The 20,640-nt window shown below is 34.3% G+C and overlaps 4 protein-coding genes across 9 annotated transcripts in view; 3 read left to right on the top strand and 1 right to left on the bottom strand.

The window, feature by feature from the left end:
- Exn (Ephexin) overlaps window positions 1–5,389 on the top strand; it is an 84,469-nt gene extending 79,080 nt beyond the window's left edge. For 3 of the 6 annotated variants that reach the window (XM_089635079.1, XM_089635078.1, XM_089635080.1), the window contains one exon: window positions 1,819–5,389. In XM_089635079.1, the coding sequence (XP_089491205.1) occupies window positions 1,819–1,982 (164 nt within the window). In that variant the 3' untranslated portion in view covers window positions 1,983–5,389. The remainder of the gene's footprint in view (window positions 1–1,818) is intronic. The other 3 variants (XM_089635081.1, XM_089635082.1, XM_089635083.1) reach the window with 2 other exon arrangements.
- A 753-nt stretch (window positions 5,390–6,142) lies between these two features.
- loj (p24 family member logjam) lies at window positions 6,143–14,585 on the bottom strand. The gene is made up of 3 exons (XM_089635084.1): window positions 14,287–14,585; window positions 7,920–8,183; window positions 6,143–7,133 (listed from the first exon to the last, which is right to left on the bottom strand). Exons 1-3 carry the CDS (start codon window positions 14,515–14,517, stop codon window positions 6,906–6,908), a joined length of 723 nt encoding a protein of 240 aa, XP_089491210.1. The 5' UTR covers window positions 14,518–14,585; the 3' UTR covers window positions 6,143–6,905.
- A 222-nt stretch (window positions 14,586–14,807) lies between these two features.
- On the top strand, window positions 14,808–19,393 carry LOC149421762 (uncharacterized). Its single transcript, XM_089635075.1, has 6 exons — window positions 14,808–14,946; window positions 15,538–15,663; window positions 17,659–17,877; window positions 18,440–18,514; window positions 18,642–18,885; window positions 19,208–19,393. The coding sequence occupies exons 1-6, from the start codon at window positions 14,897–14,899 to the stop codon at window positions 19,391–19,393; spliced, it is 900 nt and encodes a 299-aa protein (XP_089491201.1). The 5' UTR covers window positions 14,808–14,896.
- A 21-nt stretch (window positions 19,394–19,414) lies between these two features.
- Mkp (MAP kinase-specific phosphatase) lies at window positions 19,415–20,623 on the top strand. The gene has a single exon (XM_089635076.1). The coding sequence runs from the start codon at window positions 19,415–19,417 to the stop codon at window positions 20,003–20,005; it is 591 nt and encodes a 196-aa protein (XP_089491202.1). The 3' UTR covers window positions 20,006–20,623.
- The last annotated feature ends 17 nt before the right edge of the window (window positions 20,624–20,640 follow it).

Raw genomic sequence — 20,640 nt, 5'->3', positions numbered from 1 at the left:
TTGCTTACTTACTAACCATGGTGTATTTATGAGACATGCAATCAAACTGCATTATTTAATTAAGATTCAGAAAAGTTTTCGGTGTCAAATATAATTTGATAGCCGATTTATTCCCAAAACCAATAACGGTTACAAAACAAGTTACAGTGTAGGTACCTGTATTTTTGCATGAATTCAATTATTTTGTTATTAAAGTTAAAGGTTATTTCAACAGATGGCATTATTATAGCTTTTTCAACATCTTGTATTTTTCACCAACTTTTCTCAATCTCCCAAGATTTGCGGTTTTTCTGTACGGTGAACTCTTACTAATTTAAGATAAACAAAATATTTTTAATCATCAACAACAACTAAGTTCATCAAATTATACTGAAAATTAATGACATACTACATACATTAAGTTTTTAGGCTATTTATAAAAATAAAAAAACAGTCCAATTTAGCAGAAAAATCTAAAAATTGTTATTGAGATATGCATGTTTAGAGATTAATTCCATAATTTCACTTGCAAAACATAAGGCTTGCATAGATTACAAACATTCTCATTTGGTATCTAGTAGGTACCAAAGTTAGGTTATTATTTCCAACAACTCTTTATAAACACTATTAATATATTCTAACACGCATATGTTATTTGTGTGTAGATACTTTAATTAAATGCCAAATTAGTTTATGAACCAATTTTTTTAATAACTAGTATTCTGCATGTACAAATTTATCATCATTTTTAACGCTTAGCTAAATCGATGAAGGTTTGTAATTCAATGTTAACCCCTCAATTCTCTGCATATTTTCACAGAAGGTCTAAGTATTTCCGCTTTACAATAAAATCCAAATAAATGGAATATTTCTGAATGTACCCAAAAACAAAAACTGCATTAGAAAGGTGATAGAATACGCTTTCAAATTTTATTACTATAAATAAAAATATAATTTTTGATATATTCATATTTTGAATGTGAACATAAAAATGGCTCACCTTAAGTATTTTGTAACTAAAATTATTGATTAAAAATTCATAAAGTTTCATAATTTTTTTCAAATTGAGTTCAGAACCTTTGGTTTCATAAAGGTGAACATTTTAATTCTTCTGTTACTGGTGAACTGTTAACTTCTAGTTTAAAAAATAAATAAAGCTTTGCATTTTCTCTTTCTAGCAGTGTTTTGATCATATTTCTCACCATGATAATAAGGGAGATGCAACGATTTCTATGAGACCGTATTAGTTGTTTCCAAAAGTAAACAAATTATCCTGAAGGAATCTTTGCAAAAACTACTATGCTGTTGATGTAATTTATATATTTAATCAACCCTATCTTCCTTTGTTGACTGTGTTTTCTATGTTTCAATTAACAATATTACAAATTTTAAACTTGTAATTATTTTAACTCTCAACCCTTGTATACAAATAATTGCAACATAGAATTTTAATCATAAGTTTTATCCCAGCTTTTGGTTGTGAACCTTTACAAACCTAAATATATGAAGAAATACAATAATTCAGATATTTATACATATTTAGAGCAAAATTCATAGAATAAAATAAAATAACTTTTGAATTTTTGCATATTTGTAAATAAATGCTGTTAACATATTTAAGTCATTAACATTGTACGTAATATTATATTTTTTATTTTAACTTTATCACAAATAATTTCATGGCATTCAAATAATTTGCACAATTATTGCTTGCTTCTAATCACACTTCCAATTTAATAAATATATAATATTATGTTCATTACACATAACATTACTCATTCATAAAAATCAGTGAATATAAAAAAAACACATAAAATTAACAATGTAAACATATTTCAGGATGGTACCACGGTGAGCGTATTAGGGACGGTGAGAAAGGTTGGTTTCCAGGAACCTATGCGGCTGAAATAGCATCACAGCATGTCCGAGCAAGGAACCTTAGGCAGAGGTATAGGTTACTGGCCCTCACAGGCAACTATCTCGGACAGAGCAAAAAGAAATAAGAACCCATCTTTTCATGGGCACTACACACCAAACTACACATTTTATACTTGTTTTTGGTAGTAGCTATTTGCATAATGGAAGCGGGTGTTAACTCCACAATGTGCCGCACGCTCGGGAAGAAACAAGTCAGACAAGCACCAAGAAAATAGTTATCATGAATCATGTATCAAGACAAGTCAAGTCTCTCAGTACAGTAATATGGAAGAGAAATAATGCCTTAACAGCTTAACCCAATGCCTGCCCAAGCAATATACTCTGTCAACTATCACACGCCAAGCTATTTCAGCCTTTTTTAAGTTCTCAATTAAATTAATCTTTACGGCATTCCCATTGCCATTGAGGGCTTTGTTTATACTAGATGCTCATTACTGATATCTTTGGTACATACTTGATAAGATATTTGAATCCTCGAGTGTGTCCCGTTATGTATTTTCGACATAAATAATAAACACCGACAGAATAATTGAGTGCGGTGAACCGCCATAGTGCTGACTCACTAACACAAATAAACAAAGAGATATAAGATAAACACTCACATGTCATTATGGATTGTATCGAGTCGGCAACGATTCTCCAACTTTTTTCACATTTTATATTTGATATTGCACTAAATTGTACTACATTTTATTTACACAATGTTTTTAAGATTTAAAATTAATATTCTTTTTTCTCGTGGAATATTGTTGAGCATGGCCAAACACATAACGGTACGTTACATTCGCCACACATGTACTTCGTCGCTTTTCTTGTTTTTGGTCTAAGTTTAGTGTTAGAACAAACATAACAGTTTTTATAAGGTTTTTGGGTTTTTTCCTTTGCGGGTATAGGTATCGGCATATGTTTTACTAGCATTTTGGCAGATAACCGTAATGGCACATCTTGTGACGTACATGGACCAACTTCAGGGTGCGATGTAGTATGATATTTTTCTAATAATTGTCTTATCACATATAATTGGAAATCAGGAAAAGTAATGTTTTTGGAAGTAACGGTTTTGTGCATAATGTACGAATTCAGTAAAAATAAATCGATTAAATGAAAGAAAACTTTTTTGTACCACTTAATTGATTTTCTAAGCGAATTTACACTAGTTATCATCATATCCGCTTTATCTACTAAGCCCATGTTTTTATTATAATCTTGAATACAATTTGGCTTCGAAACTACTTCTCCAGTTCTAAAATTTATTTTCCCAGTTGGAGAAACTTTATCATCATGAAGCGTCGTTAACATGTGAATTTCTCTTTTGTCGTGCCATTTTAATGCCATCAGTGAATCGGAATACTGAGAAGTAATTTCCCCTTTCTTCAATTTGTTGAATTTTGGCATGTTTTTACGGTTTTTTCGCACCGTTCCACATGCGTTAGTTTGGTGGTCATGCAAAAATTTAAATAATATTGGACTAGTGTACCAATTATCTACATATAATTTGTGGCCTTTACCGAGGTAGTCATTTAACATAGTGGTGACAACAGCTCCTGAAGCCCCAAGACATTGATTGTCAGTGACATCCGTCCCATCTCCACAGTAAATAATTATATCTAAAATATAACCTGTCTTCGAGTCGCACAAAATAAACATTTTTATTCCAAACCGATGGCGTTTGGATGGAATATATTGTTTAAACTTAAGACGTCCTTTGAACTCTATAATACTCTCGTCAATGCAAAGATTTTCGTATGGCACCATTGTTTCTTTGAACATTTTTCGAGTGTGATTGACCAGAAGTTTAATTTTATTTAATTTGTCACCAGCAATTTGAGAATCAGGGTCTGACATATGCAGCATACTCAGCAATATCTGGTAACGATTTCTTGCCATCGTCTTGCCAAATATATTACTTGTCAGAAGGGGATCTTTTGACCAGTGCTCTTCTATCGTGTGGTGCTTATTTCTGGTCATTAGCATTGTCACTGCAATAAATATGTAGAGTTCATTAACTGATGTATCTTTCCACCTGCGAAGCCGTGAATGTTCAGAAATAACTTTATTTCTAATAGTCGCTTGATAATATTTGTCTGTCTCCTTGACAATTTCGGCCATTATATTTGTATTTAGAAAGTGTTCAAAAAAATTTATTTCCGGGGAATTTTCTGATAATAATGGGGTCGCGATTATTCCAGATGGAAAATCATTAAATTGATGGATGATTGGTTTAAAATTTCCGGAATTCACAGTCCAATTTCCTGACGAAGTTCTTTGGGTAACTTCAGTCTCCATAGGCTCATCTTCATTGTCACTAAGTTGCGTTATAATATCTGAGTCATCATCACTTTCCTCAATTTCAGAGTCAATATCGAGGACGAATTCTCTTATCTCTTCTTCATTGAGATCGCGTCTTGACATATTTAGGGATATTAAAAATAAAGTTTCAAAAATGATTTTATAAAAGTACACACGAAAAGAAATATCGAACTAAATTAAAAAAAAAATACGCAAACTAAATTCTCAATTCGGGAATACAAAACTCAAGTCCACATTTCCGCCGAATATTAAAAAAACTTTTAGAACCACACCACAGAGAACGTAATAAGAACCACGTGATATCCACACACACGACGCTGCGATGGCGGGAGATTCAAACGACTGCGTCAAGAAATCTGTTGACCTTTTTTGGATGTTGTTTTTCGTAGTATAAACAATTAAAATTATCATATTTTACCAGAGATGTCGCAAAGAAACAGTTCATAATATTTTACAAAATAATATTTAGCCCCATCTACCGTTAGAACTTAGAAATATCATCTTCGAAACATTCATACTGGCGATTTACGTGATACGGCGTAGATGGCAGTTGTGGCACGGATCGTTCGTACGCCGATACGCGTAAATGGCAGCGATTGGGTTAACACCACTTTGCACAGCTTCTACAAACACTCACAATGTAATCATAATCCACATTTGAAGCAAAGCCATTACAACCTTTGGTGGTTTATTTCTATTCAATAAGATTTAATACTTTTACTGGTAATTGTATTATGATATTATTAATTTCAAACTCAACTGAGGTTCTTTTGGTCTCAAGATTGTATTATAATTATTTTATCCCTTTGTATATATTATACTTTCTACATTCATATAACTATAGATAGGTCTAGTTTTAAGTAATTTAGAATTATATAAACATACATAGTAACTATCACAAAATACCTGAATTTAGAGAAATAATAAGTGTAAGTTTCTGAAAAAACAAAACTCTAGCAAGGGATTATTAAGGGATGAATTATTTTCATACAATAAGAATATTATTTAATTAAAAACATTTTTGTTAATTTTCTTCAAATGCAAAGATACTTAATTTGACCTTTTTAACCCCTCCGAAAATCGCCATGTAAGCACTTTAACTGTCTTTAACGAAATGACATTTTACGAAAACTTTTTGTTATTACCGCTTCACAATTAAAGCTCTATAAATGAAACATTTCTGAACGTAGCCGAATAGTAAAAACTGTTTTAGAAAAGTTACAAAATAAGCTTTCAAATTATTATATTACAAATAAATATTAGCATTTTTAAATATTAAAATTTAGAACGCAAACATTAAAAATAGGTTAAAAATGACTCACGTCATGTTTTTAGGTGAAAATGGTACTAAAATCACAGATTATGTAAACAAAAATATTTATTCTATTGTATATATGTGTAATAAACACTTTTATCACCTCATTTTTTTATCATTTCATATAAAAATATTTTATAAAAATTTAATATGTGAAGCGCGCGGCGCTACCGGCAGACATTTTGCGCGGGTAAAAATGTTGTGTCAATTATGCGACTGTCAGCAGATTCCTGTTTTGTATTTCCATAGACAACTTGGTAGTGATGTGTAGCTTGATCTATAATCGACCTTTTAGTTTTTGTTTGAGGGATGTAACTAAAATAATAACGGAGTAAGAACGATTTCTATGGAGAGACACGCGTTGACGTGTAAACACGCTTATTGTACTTGACTGCTATCGTTATTTTATCGTGTATATCTGCTTACGTTGCTGACCGGTTAACTTATGTAAATGTGTAATTATATAACATTTAAAATAATCTACATTTATACGATTTAAGACTGTTAATTGCTATTTATTGTGTTGTACTACTCGTACTTCAAGTTTACTTAATTAAGGTAACATTCCTAATAAAATGTATAAATAAAAGTAAAATACCATTTAAGTTTTGAAACATTTATTAACAAATTTTATAAAAATATCTTTTCAAAATAAATACATCAATATTGACATGAAAGTACAGGTTTATTTATTTAAGTACACCTTATATAAGTAGGGCTGTTTCTCAATAAAGGAATGCTTGTTGTGTAATCTCTTATTAAGTTGTAACACTAAATCCATGGTAAATATAACTTTCAAGTTTATATCTATAATAGATAATCTTGATAACCAAAAATCATAAAAAATAATATATTATGTAAATAAACTTGCAAGTAATAAAATATTATGTTCAGTAATTGTTCAGCGAGTGTGTTGCAAATTGATAATATAAATAGAAGCTTATATTAATGAGATAAATGCAAGACAAGTTTTACGCATAGAATGTGCGATAATGCGAAATGGGTGTTTCGTGATTCAAAAGTCAGACTGGTCGCACGCAAGTTTCGAATACATAACTGATCTTCATTGTGAAATTTTCATTTCAATCAAACGTAATGGCGATATACAATGTCAGGCAGTGTAAGCGCGTGCTAAATGAGCTAGAAGGCCTTTCTAGTACATATGTATTATCTGTCCAGTGGTTTTACATAATTATTCATATTTGGCAACTTAAGATTAACTTCTCACAACATTTACTCCTGATAATAAGTATGTATTAATATTATCTTCTATTAGTCTTTAAAGAAATTGTGACAACATTGACACCAACTGATTATTCTGTACGAAAACCAAACGATTCTTAAATAATAGCACACTTCGGTTCTAAATACGGGATCGGGTGTTGCCTGTCTTCACTTCGAATAGTTTTCTCACAAAGAAAACTTGGAGGGAACATGTAGTTGCAATGGCTAAGATTTGTATGATGGACCAGCGCATGATGTAAGTATTGTTGTCAGATAACAAGTTGTAGTCTCTCGCCTCCCTTCCCCGGGAATAGTACTGATATTGCAACATCTCATTGATGTTTCTTTCCACTGTTTTTATTGTTGTCTGAAATTTAAAAAAATACCATTGATAAATTTCAAAGTTCATTTCCCTCAATATAAAAACAACGCTTTAGTATTATATATTTTAAAATACATATTTTGTACATCCTTTTTCATACATTTACGAGGTTTTATCAGTCAGATCCGTCAAACCGTGACATATTTATCTCATAAGATAATAGACTTTGGAAATCGGTCTAAAGTATAAAACCATTCACATCACTTGCAATTTATTTGGGGACAAAATATTTGGTGATTTTCAATCGTAGATAAAAAAAATAACACCATGCAAATACGTAACTAACTTTTCACATTACTTTGATCACACGGTTCCATGATAACTCGACATAATATATTATTGTATAGTATGTTATTTTGAAAGATAAAATTATTGTATAATATATTATCTTTACTCTTTTGCTTCGGTTATAAGAAAAATCAATGAAAATAAAATATGCAAGAATCACTGTTTAAACCCTCCGTGGCCCAAACGTTTAAGATCCGTGGCTTTAAATGCAGGGATCCCAGGTTCGAAACCTAGTATTTACAATTCATTTTTATGTGCTGTTGCACATTTAATTAAAATAAATATATTTGTTACATGTTCCGGAGTGGTAGACACTTCCCAACTTACCTTACCGTCTTACCTTCCTTTCTCCACTCCCTCTAGCCACACAACATACCCCAATTGGGTTCCAAGTTCCACTGGTACGAGAACTCTAGTGTAGTATTAAAATCAAAATAAAAATGCTAAGAATCCTTTAGACAAGTAATTACTTGTAAAACTCACAGTAAAGTTCTCCATGTTCATGTTCATCTCCTCAACTTCTTTGGTCAGCTTGTCCCACTGGTCATACCGGATAACGGTCAGATAGAGGTTGACCAGTTTGCCGGCAAAGCGGGAAAACTGGTTATCGATGCAGACTGAGTAGTAGCCGCCCGTTGAGGACTGGTCTGTGTACTCGGAGCTTGGCTTCCACTCGTACGGGTGAACTATCTGTCCGTTGGGGTGGCGCACGGCGAACCCTGCCATGCCGTCACCTCCCCTCACAACCTGCAATACAATACAATACAACAATTCAAACTCATTGGAAATTCTCATATGTGATCAATTGGCGGCTATCCCCGTACGCAGATGTCGCATGTGACGTATGAGGTTCCACTAAAACAAATACATTGAGTGTGGGATAGATTGCGATGACGATTTACGTGACAGCTCACAAGAGCGCCCCTGTCTGTACAGTGTAAAGGCAGGGGAGTTATGTCACCACCCGGCAGCAATGTGTGGAGGGTTAAGGTAGGGGCTGTAGGAAGGGGTTTATTAATGCTGGTCTAGAAGAGGCCCGGATTATATGAAGGAGGAAAAACGGTAGCTCGTTGCACATACGAGCTGTCTTAAACAAAAACGAGTCGAAGAAGCGGCCCATTCTTATGAAGTCAACCTCAACATCAACCGTGAATGAGTCTTCTGCTCCTGTACGTCGAGTTCTAGCACATGCACCGGGGATTAACGCTGCTAGCTTTTAGAGCAGCTCCATTAAACTATCGATGTATAACAATGGTTTGCCAATCAGACGAACCGCCCTCCTTTGCACAAATTCAAGTAGGTTTATCGAGTATTGTGGGGCTCCAACCCAGAGGTGGCTCCCAAATTCAATTTTTGGGCGTACTTGAGATTTATATAGAGTTAGCAGCTGGTTACTATTGAAGAATCTGCTAACTTTGCCGAAATCGGACCGCTTGGGTTTTGAGATGTTGAAATTGACCAGGTTGGCCTTACCCCAGGCACCAACCTACTCGAGGTGATGGTCAACTTTTTGTCTCAAAACTTCCCGAGCTGTTTGTACATAACACATCGTGAACAGTGCTGTCATCAGCTTAGCAATGAATTGGTGCACATTCAACGAGATTATTGATGTGCAACAAAAACAGCGTTGGTAACAGCACAGATCCTTGTGGCACCCCCGCATTGATTTGGTGCGGAGAGGAAGAGCAGTCAACTTTTGAGTGAGAGTTTAAATAATTTTGAGAGCACTGGAGTTGATTAAACACCTCTTAAGAACCAGGGCAGGTATTCCGTCTGGCCCGTTGGTTTTGTCGACTTTCAACTCGATCAAGACACGGAAAACCTCCTTGTTCCAGATCTTTGGTTCCTTCATTTGTTGGGAACTGCAGTACGGAATGGAAGGGGGAGACTCATGAGTCAGCCGACCATTGGACTTGTTCAGAGGTGGAAAAGTAGTTCTGCATAAATTTCTCCTGATTGAACCAGCGAGTAACCAGAAAGAACGGCTACCGGTGGGGCAGTCTGCCAACTTTGGGACAATTCTTTGGTCGTGGTTGCTCCTAGCTCTATTTAGAGTTCTCTTGCAATCCTTTGCCCGTTTTCGGTATTCCGAAAGGTTATCAGAGGAGCCAACTTTCTGAGTGCTTTAAGCCGTGTTTTTGAGTCTGACTGCTTAAGCACAGCAATGGTGAAACCACGGCTTTGTGCCCGCTCCAGAGGATTTGACGAAGAAGGGAATGTAGCAATCCATCGCTGATGTGATCACCTCGCAAGTGCAGATTGATGGTTCCTCTGAGCTAAAGCAGACTGCACTACAAGGGAAGGCGCAGAAGAATGACCGCATGCCTTCCCATTTGGCTGCCCTGTAGTGCCATACCTTCCTCTTCAAATGTTGGTCAGGTTGACTGTTCATGGAGGATGGGACAGAGGTGGTAATCAGGCAGTGGTCGGAAGATCCTAAAGGCACTGTAACCTCCTCTGTGTACCAGGTATTCTGGTAGGAGATTCTACGAGTTTATGTTATATTTTCATAGGAATCCTTTGCTCTTATCCATGAATTAAGACAAGAGCAAAGGATTCCGCCAATCTCTCGGACGAGTTTGTTGGGCCCGAGAACTTCAACCATTGTTCATTATGAACATTAAAATCACCCAGAATTACTAACTCGGCCGATGGGTAGCGGGCCAAGACAACGTCTACAGCGTTGCTCAGGTATTTAAACAACCTAACAGCGTCTGATTCGGCTAGATTTGGTGAGCGAAATAGGCCCGCATTTATTCTCATCGTACCGGTGAGATCTACGCGTACCCATAACACTTTGTGATTAGTGCTCTCACATTTACTGGACGAGCGCAGCTGATGACCATACGGCTGTACAAGGCAGAAACTTCTTGCCTCCTGCACATATGCTGCTCATATTGACATGACCCGACTCAAGTATTTACTAACGATCAATTAGGCCATTTACATTATATTACAAATTGTACATATTAATTTATATATATAAATTCATTTGTAACAAATTATGAGAGTGCGAAGGTGGTGCAATCTAGTCCCTTTCAGCCCTGCATTTTTTTTAGTTAAAATCAAAACATAACAGGATTATAAACATACATACCTACTATTCAAGGTAACTTTAGATACATAAGAACAGTAATAGAAAAATGTATAATGGCACAGTAATTAAAAAAAAAATAATAGTAGGTATATTTAAGTTGGATATAACCTGCCTCACCACTCACCAGCACCAGTCACCAGAACCTGTACTGAGGCAGAATTTTGAGCAAAATTAATTAACTATGGTTTACCAATACATTTAGCATATGGGTTCCAATAAAACTGTTTATTTACTAGTGCAAAATTACTCATCATACACTGTACATTCTTTCCGTATCTCGTGATACGGCCTCAGGGATCTCATTTCTACAGCATTCAGTCTACTTCCATCCTTCCTCCGCCAGTTCCATGCTTCACTAATGCATAAACATCAGGTTCAGTATCAGCATTCTATTATGGACAGCAAGCCTCACTCCTATGGGTAACTTTTTACTAGAAACTACCGTGTTCAGTTCTGCATTGATAGTTTCCTGTATTGACGCTCAATTATTGAAAGTCACTTGATGAAACCCATATAAAAATAAATGTACTAGCTAACTGACCGGTTGGTGGCTGAGTTAACATCGAGTTTGGGTCCCACCCAGGCGTAGTGTGTTCAATTCCTCGGCTGGCTAAGTCCTCCATCACAACACAAGCAAAATTTTCCGCTTACTGTAATGGTGTTGGAGATTTTCAAATATTGACAGGTTATTCGGAACCCGGAAATGTTTATCTTTCTTTAAAAAAAAAAAAAAAATTAGAAAATACCCTAGAGAGAAAATACCCTTTAGCAAATACCAATAGAGACAACACCTCCAACTTCTGACATTTCCCATACATTCTGACGGCAGTATGCTTCACTAGCGCCTCCTGTCGCCACAACTTCTGCAGGTGGGTTTTCTTTCATACATTTTAATGAATTCTTTATTTTACATTAATAAATTATAGCAATAGAAAATTTCAAAAATAAATATTAGGTTACCTACATACATACGACCTCACTGCTTTTTTGCTCACACATAAAAAATATTAAATAAATTTGATCAAAATACAAATTAGAAATTGCAAAACACTGCCACCAAGTACTAAATAAATTTAATTCTTTATTTTTATTTTTTTTTTTTTAATTCCTTTATATTTCCCAATTTTTACATTAATTACATTCAATATTATATAAATCAATACGAATAATGGGAACCCACTAAGGCGCAGCCTGTGTGTGGGTAATATATTTAAGTTATTATTTTATTGTACCTAGAAATATTTGCTGCCATTGTCTGGATGTAGATTTATCCCTTTTCTAAAGGCTCGGGTAAACGAGAAAAAAGGAGATAGCAATACATTGCCGGAAAGAAATTGTTGTAAAAAGTTGCTCATTTACCAGAGCCTTAGGCTAGGACTTTACCGAGATATATAATCGTGGAGTTGCTCAGTCGCAAAAATACAACTTATTATTTAAAATATAGGGCCACAACATGAGAATAAACAACTCACACTAGCCACGAAAGTGGAGGCCTAGCCTTAACCGTTTGAGTGCCAAAAAATTCATACATTTGCTTGTAAAATGCCACCAAAAAAACATTATTTTTTATGAAACTATATATTTTTTTAAAACCCCATAAATTCCTTGAATTTTCAAGGATTTCGATAAATCAAAATATGATATTGGCTTAGAATCACGCGGAGGAGGATCCCGAAGTCCAGGCGTTTCGAAAAAATGAGAATTTTCGGTAGAAAAATTGGTTCCGGGAGGTACATTTGAAAATGAGTAATTTCCGGTGTTACTCTCCATTTCTTGGTCACGATCCGAAGAATTACTGGAAATTCGCATCCTGCGGTTGGGAAACACAGGTATGACATCACTCTCATCAGAGCTACTCTTACTCGAACTTGAATTATAGGAGTGGAAATCGTCGCTCCCGCTGTCAGACATTTCAAAGGACGCCCTCAACGATATATTTTTTCAATTAACTTAAATAAAAAAAATAATAAATGAATCTGAAATTTAAACGGTTTACTACGATCTTACAACTATTAAGATAATATTAGAATAATATTTACCAACGCCGCAGCACCACACCCGACGTACGCGCGAATCAGAACACGACTGACGCAATCGACGGAAATCGACGATCGGCAATCTTCGTTAAAACACGAATCGACGAAAGTCGACGATTGGCAATCAAACGGTTAAGGACCAGTTGTTACACAGAAATTCGACAATTCATTGAATTTCAAAGTTAATATTCAAGTTTTGTGAAAGTACTACTTAAGCTCTTTGAAACAACTGCCCCGTAATAGAATAATAACAGAACTTTAATATTTTCTTTGAAATTTGATTATTCAAGTTTGCGAAACACTTGGACCTTAGTAGTTTAAGTTAAATTGAGCACCAGGCAGCCTGTCTATTCTTTCAACTAAATTAAATGACAACATTACAATACATAAAAACTATTTTCACCCACAACAAAATACATACCGTCATACTGTTTCAGAACAGTTATCGACTAGTGAGGCGGCAACGTTATTTAGAATGGAAAAAATACATTCTGCCATACTGTTTCAGAGCAGTTATTGACTAATGACTATTTAGAATGGAAAAAAAATAATGTTCAGTTGCAGACAATTATGATTAATGAAAATGAGGTTAACTAATTCGGCCACTAAGCCAGTCGCGTTTTTCAACATACAAGACTCGGATGGCTGTTTGAAGGTGTTTTTATGTCATTAACCTTTCCTCATATGTGGTGTGTATTTACTACACATTGCTTCTAATAACTATAATAACTCTATAAAAATAATAAATTCTGAGTTCAGATTTTAGGTATTCCACCGTTATACATTTATGCACTGAATTAAAAAATAATATTTTCCATAGTTTTCAAATTCAATTAAAAATCAGAGATTTTTGTTAAAAATCGGGAACAAATACACCAATACAATCAACCGTTTGATACTAATACGCGAAGAATGTGCGAGGAAATGACACGCTATTGATGTCCCGCTTTAATTCGCTATGCGGGAACATCAGACATCCACACGTCTGCAGTTGTATTTTGATTTAGACCATCGGTACCTACGACCGCACAGCTGTGTTTGTGCCAGCCGCTAGCCACTCTAGTCACAGGTCCACATCAACTGTCGTTAGATGTGGACCCCTCGCACGTTTCTTTAGCATCTGCCGATGGTTTTTTCATGTTTTCAGCAATTAAATTACAATTATTATCACTTTTGATATAAAATATAATAAACATAATCGATAAGCTATGAATATTCATATTTTTCCGATATTAAATCGCTTATTTTGAGATGTGTATTGACTACACAGCACCGGAACGCGTGGATTTTTTTAGCACAGTAAGGGAAAGGTTAAGGATTATAATGAATAAGACCATTTTCCATACAATAAAATATTAAATATTTACAGAATGCTATACTTATTTTATCATAAGTGTTTCAATTTGTCAGATGAAACAATATGTTCTCCTTCCCATTGCAATGTTGGTGATTTCAAGACATATTGTAAAATAAACTGTGCAATTATAGATGAATTTAGGTTAAGATTTATAAATGTATATTTGTAGACTGTGATAAGATAGTAAGAATGTGCATTATGCTAGAAATTATGCATTTAATACTGCATTGAATAAATGACACGCTTTCTTTCTAACTGAACATTGAAATTGAATTGCACTGAAACCAATGGATTATAAATTAAATTTCTCATTATTTTCATTCATTCGTGCAATACGTGTGTGTAATAAATTAAATTTACCTGAAAACTTATGTACAGCGTTGCTCCCGGCTGGACATATTGAAAATAACAATCCTCTTTGCCAGCGTCAACATGAACCTTATAATCCATGGCGACAGCCGGCAGGCTTTCATACCATGGGACTGTTGATCCCGTTGCTCCTAGTGAAGCTACATCTCCTACTATTGTTACAGAAAATAACGCCGACAATACAAAAACAATAGCAAAACTATGCAACGTCCATCGCGCCATTATTTACAAAATATGCATAGATAGATCTGACAAGACAAATTGTCAAAATGGAATGAGAATCCATAGATAAAAGATCACATTACGTGTCATTATCCGAAAGGCTAGGACATAAATAAACCACTCTCGGCTAGGATCATGTTTTTTAAATAATAAATTTGATAGGGTTGTCAAATTATTGGTTTTCGAAAATGGCAAAAATGTTATATTTTTAGTGAATGAGGAAAACGAAAAGTCTTAATGCTTAGAAAAAGTAGAACTAAAAACTGTCAAATTTGACAGGCAGCATTTAAACCAAGTAGGCAGTAGGTTATGCTAATTCTTATTTTTGGCCTTTGAAGGTTTGTTTTATTTATATTTAAAGTTGACTAAATAATCTATCATGACTCATCGGTACTTGCTTACTATGTCGTACATAGGCAGCCAATTTAGGTAATATTGAATATTATAAAATGTATTCCCTCTTTTTGTTTACTATTAAATACGCTAAAATTTATGTGTTCACTGTTTTCATTGCTTTAAATCGCTAAATGTTTACCTAACCGCCGCACTTTTAGACAGGTTATGGAAATTACACTTCGTTTCAACAATTACTACAAGAAACAACGATTTTCATGCACAAAATAGGTTATAAGGTTCTTAGTTTGGGTTAATTACGTAATCTATGCGTGTTTAGATTGAAGCGAGACTTCCAAAAACATTAATCCGTACTAAAAAAAGGGATCGTTTAATAAGGAAAATTTTGAACTTTGAATAGAAATGGAATTTGAATGCATCTTTTACCATCTCTTCCGAAGTAGTAGTAGTTTCTTATAGTAATTAAGAAACAAGTGTAATTTCCATAATCTGTGCCTATTAAAAGTGCAGCAGTTAGGTAAATATTTACCAAAAAATCTTAATGATGCGTAAAATTTATACATTTTTCTGAAGCGTGGTTTTTATTATTTGTAGCACCATCAGTTTTTATAGTGTGTGATCATAGATATACCACTCTGTGAGACTAAATAATAATGTTTCTTCCAGGGGTTCCCAAAAGTACTGGGGTTGTTTGCCAGGCGTAAAAGATCCCCAAAGTATTGAAGGAAACGTTGAAATAGCATTGGGACTTGTAAGAAAAAACTATTTATCTGACCTTTCATTTTCTAGCAGGTTAGTAGGTATTGTGAAAGATTTAAATTATGATAATATAAATCGGCTAGGTCCAATGAATCTAAAAATACCATCTTAACCCTTACGTACTACACTTAATTTCACCATACGAACCTATGATTTAAGTACACAAGGGAATATGTTTTTATTTCTTTGATAAACTATTAGAATTGCTGCCCACGCTTAATACAAAGATTTTTTGGAAATAAAACTTGAAAGAAAAAAAAATACTTTTGACCATTTAAGATATGTTAGCATTTAAAAAGAAGTGTTTTAATACACACCACACAAAAAATAAAACCACTTTCGTAATCAACTAAAATATTTTATTTTCTTAGAGACCACTAAATTACGTAGATAAAATCAAATCAGTTTCTAATTTTAGCTAAAAAACATATACACTTACAAAATCAGTCTCCTAAAAAAGAAATAAAACATACCAAACACATAGTGTGCATATTATAACTCAGTGCTCATTACACGAAAATTTGCATCCGCAATCTCAGCAGCTAAATTTGTTGTAGGTTGAGATTCTTCAATGCTTTCAACCTATCCAATAAGTTTTGGGTACGATTATTAGTAAAAGCTATGACAAATTACCTCAAAATGTCAATAATAATAATAACTGTCATAATGTATAATAAACTTACACAAATTTGAAAAATACAAAAACAACACTTACCTTTATAATTCGTACCTCACTAATTCTACACTGGGTCTGACGGTCCGTAGCTATGGTTTGGTACCCACAATGGTCGCTGGAGAGAAGAATGTATTTTTCTCCCGGGTACTCATGGACCCTGTTATAATGTAAGAGAGTTTGATAGAGTGCTAAGTTTGAAGTATCCGACATGTTTGATGTTTAGTAGAAAACGATTTTTTTTTAGAATATTATACTTTCTATACTAAATTTAATTATTAATGTTAATTTTCAGGAAGGAATGCAGGAGTGAATTAGAATGTATGCAGGAGTGAAATTTTAGAATTACAAAATCCCAATTATGTTTCATCATTGACAGCTACTTTTTAGGGCTCCTCACAAAGCGCAATTCTAGTAACTTTATTATTATTATTTATGGTGGCCAGTGGTGGACTATTGTTTCTCGCTCTCGCAACTCATAAAAAATCAAACTTCTCTTTACAGTCGTAACACTATTTCTAGTAACATGTAAAAAAATTAGTTTTTTTCAAATATTAATAAATATTAATATAATAAATATTAATTCAAGGTTAACCGCGCCCCCTGAAGATTTTTTTTATTTTTTTTTTTATAGTGAATACCTCACAAGAGTCCCAACTGCTCCCGTCTGGAGCCAGTGAGACTATGGCATCCCCAATTGGGGGATGTTGTGAGGCTGAGGGTAAGTGGGGAAGGGAAAGAGGAAGGTGGGGAAGTACCTGGCTATTCAGATCTAGTCACTAAACACGGCTAAAGCCATTTGGAGCAACGTTTCAATTCTGAATGGTGGTCTTACACCAGGGCGATACTGGTAGTATCTTCCACTCTGGAACGTGCCGCAAATATACTATATATTATTTTAATTAATTAATTGTGAAATGACACAAATTAATCAAATAAAATTATATATCATAGATATCATCACAGGTCAATAAAATTTCGTGTTTTTTCTCATATAGTATAAGGACAATGATTAAACATATCGTAGCTGCAGCGCAAGAAGTCATTAAATAACATTCAAAGAAAGTATAAAGTCATTAAGTAACCTGATGATTTCTATTTTAATAAAAGCTCATTTTATACAAATAATAACTTTTTCCCCGCAAAAGCAGCCGTTCTTTGGCCAAAAGCGTATTGATGTCTTTTTGCCCTCGTAGTTTTTTTTTTTTAAATAACCCTGAATGTTTTCTAACTCGGTTTTACCAAAAATGGTACTTAATGACTTCTTGTGCTGTAATAAAAAAATTCACTCAGCCCTAATGGCCATGGCAGGATTCAGGCCAACTAATATTTTCTTTCTAATTTTTATATTTCAGAACTGATGCAGGTGTGCACGCTTTCAACAATACGGCACATTTCGATTTGGAGACTAAAAGTGGGGAACCATTTGTTCATGATTCGTTGCGTCGTATAACCTGCAGGCTAAATAAATATTTTGCAAAAAATAATTTAGGAATAATAATAAAGGATTTTAGAAGAGTTCCGGACACATTCCATGCCCGATTCTCCGCTGTATCCCGAACCTATTTGTACAGGTGAGCATATCAATAGTAAAAGACAATACGATAACCTAAGCCTATTTAACTTCTCAAGCGCCAAAAGTTTTCATTGGTTATGAAAAATTTGTATCTATAAGCGCCGGTTTATCCAGTTGGTAAACTGAAAAAAATACTTCCTGTTTGTGGGATTTTTATCCTCGGCTCACTACAGAGGTATTAAGTCGCGGCAAATCGGCACTTCAGAGGCATTAAGTCACGGGAGATCGGCACTTCAGAGGCAGTAAGTCGCGGGAGATCGGCATTACAGAGATATTAAATCGCAGGAGATCGGTAAAACAGAGGTATTAAGTCGCGGGAGATTGTCACTATGGAGATATTAAGTCGCGGGAGATCTGTACTACAGAGGTATTAAGTCACAGGAGATCAGCACTACAGAGGTATTAAGTTGCGGGAGATCAGCAAAACAGAGGTATTAAGTCGCGGGAGATCGGTACTTCAAAGCTTAAATGTCAAATAATGTAATATGTATACTGTATCATCCTATCATCCGTATTCAAAACCAAAGATGTTTGTAATTAATTTAAAGTTTTCATTTTAGGCTTGCTTTTCGTAAGATTGCTGACAAAGAAATAACACAACCAATTGAAGAATGGCAAAGACTACATTTGATTTGGTTAGTTTCAAAAATATTTTGTGTAATTTGTTGTTGATGTTTCCCAAGCATTAAAAAAAATTAATAGTGCGATAGTTTTAATTAATAAAAGACATAATTCTTAATAAATACATATTTCAAATTACAGGAAACCAAGCTTTGACATTGAAAAATTTAAAGAAGCCGCAAATTTATTTGTGGGTAAACATGACTTTGAAACGTTTAGAAAAGCTGCACCATCACGGTCTAAGATATTGAACAATGTAAGAACAGTTATTTCTATAGAAGTGTGTGAAGCATATCCATTGTTGACATTATCTCATCACCAACACCTGGATGACTTTCACTTTTATGATATAAAGATTAAAGGGAGAGGTTTCTTGCACAATCAGGTGAATACATTATTCTATTTCATACATCGACCCTTTGGAGCACAAAGATATTATGTCACTGGAGATGAATGATTCAGGAGGGCAATTTTAAAGTTTGAGCGTCCATAGCACGTATGGATATCTTTGACTATTTTAGAAATGGTATAAAATGTGGACTTATGACTAGAACGGAGGAAAAGCATCGATTTCCATCAAAAAGTAATTATTTATCATTTTGGCAGACTTGGCACCTTTGTGCTTCAAAGGTTCGATGCATGTAACGAAATAAGCGTGTAAGTAATATTATGTATTTTATAACTTTGCCCTGTCCATCTGGTTACAGATCCGTCGAATGGTGGGAGTAGCTGAGGCTGTTGCTTTGGATGTATTGACTACGAGGGATTTACAGATTATGTTACAAGTTCCCTCAAAGCACTCTTGGAATCCACGTGTCTCTATAGCTCCACCCTGGGGACTTTATCTCTACGAAGTTCAATATAATCCCAAAGATCTCCAACTCACTATTTAGTTAAGACGCTGAACATAAAACATGAGTTTTTTAGAAGAAATAAACAAAAGAAAAGTAAATCTTAAAAGCACAGAAACTGTGATTACTCACAGTGATGGCTCCACCTACATAGACAATTCCGAGATGAGGTCCCTCGGATTGGATCCACTTAAAACAGAGAATTCTTCGAAACAATACGGTTTTGTAGTTGACTTAAAACCAGATAATATTCCAGCAAACGTAATTCCAGGTTTACACATTGGTTCGCAAGATTGCGCTGATGAAGGCATTGCAGAGAAATATAAATTTACTCATATTCTAAGCATTGGTGTTGACTCATTTACTAATTTGGATAAGAAATTTGTTCCATGTCTCGATTTGCCAGAAACGTGTATTAATGAAGTACTGAGAGAAGCATGCGCCTACATTGATGACGCACTTGGCAATCAGGGCTCCGTCTTGGTCCACTGCAATGCGGGTGTTTCCCGATCAGCTATGGTGGTCATAGGGTATTTAATTCTACAGAAGAATTATTCTTTTCAAGATGCTTACGACCTGGTTAAAAGAAAGAGGCCTTCTATTCAGCCCAATGCAGGTTTTTTAAAACAATTAAAGTCTCTGGACACTGGATAATACTGACGGACATTATCTAACCATTCAGTATTTATGTCTAAAAACAATGACTCCAGAATATCAGTTCTCGTTGATCTTTTTTATCTGAGAATCGAACTGTCTTGCTAAACGATTCCTAAATACCGATTAATTGAATTAACCGAATAGTAATTTAAGTGTGTTGCGAAATTACTAGCAGGATAATTCAATTAAACGATATTTTGGAATTGATCATTCACTCAAAGAAATTGAAATAATGGATCATTTGAAAATGATCTACGCATGGATGAATGAATATTATTCATGGTTGATTATTACTACTGGATGTAGAAAATGGTAAATTCAATGAAAATATAAACTGTCTTTAAAATAGCTGCTTTACTCAAAACTTGCTTATTTCATAATACTAACACAATAATATTAAAAATAAATATTTCAATACAAAAAGTAGGTATAAAAATATGAAAATGATGATCAATTTTAAAGGATTCAGGTCCCTAATATACAAGCATTATAATATTTATCACAATAATTCTCAAAAGGCCACAATAATGTCATTTTTTTATTTTATACTTGAACACTTCCCAATCAAGTTGAAAGAGTTCCAACTTTTCGTCAGAGTTGCTTAAACTATTTTTTTACTAGGTAAATTTTTT

Source organism: Hesperophylax consimilis, chromosome 8 (genome assembly GCF_061612785.1).
Source record: "Hesperophylax consimilis isolate HC1 chromosome 8, BYU_Hcon_1.0, whole genome shotgun sequence".
Lineage (NCBI taxonomy): Eukaryota > Metazoa > Arthropoda > Insecta > Trichoptera > Limnephilidae > Hesperophylax > Hesperophylax consimilis.
The sequence above is the reverse complement of the archived record's forward strand: the minus strand, read 5'-3'. Positions and strand labels throughout refer to the sequence as shown.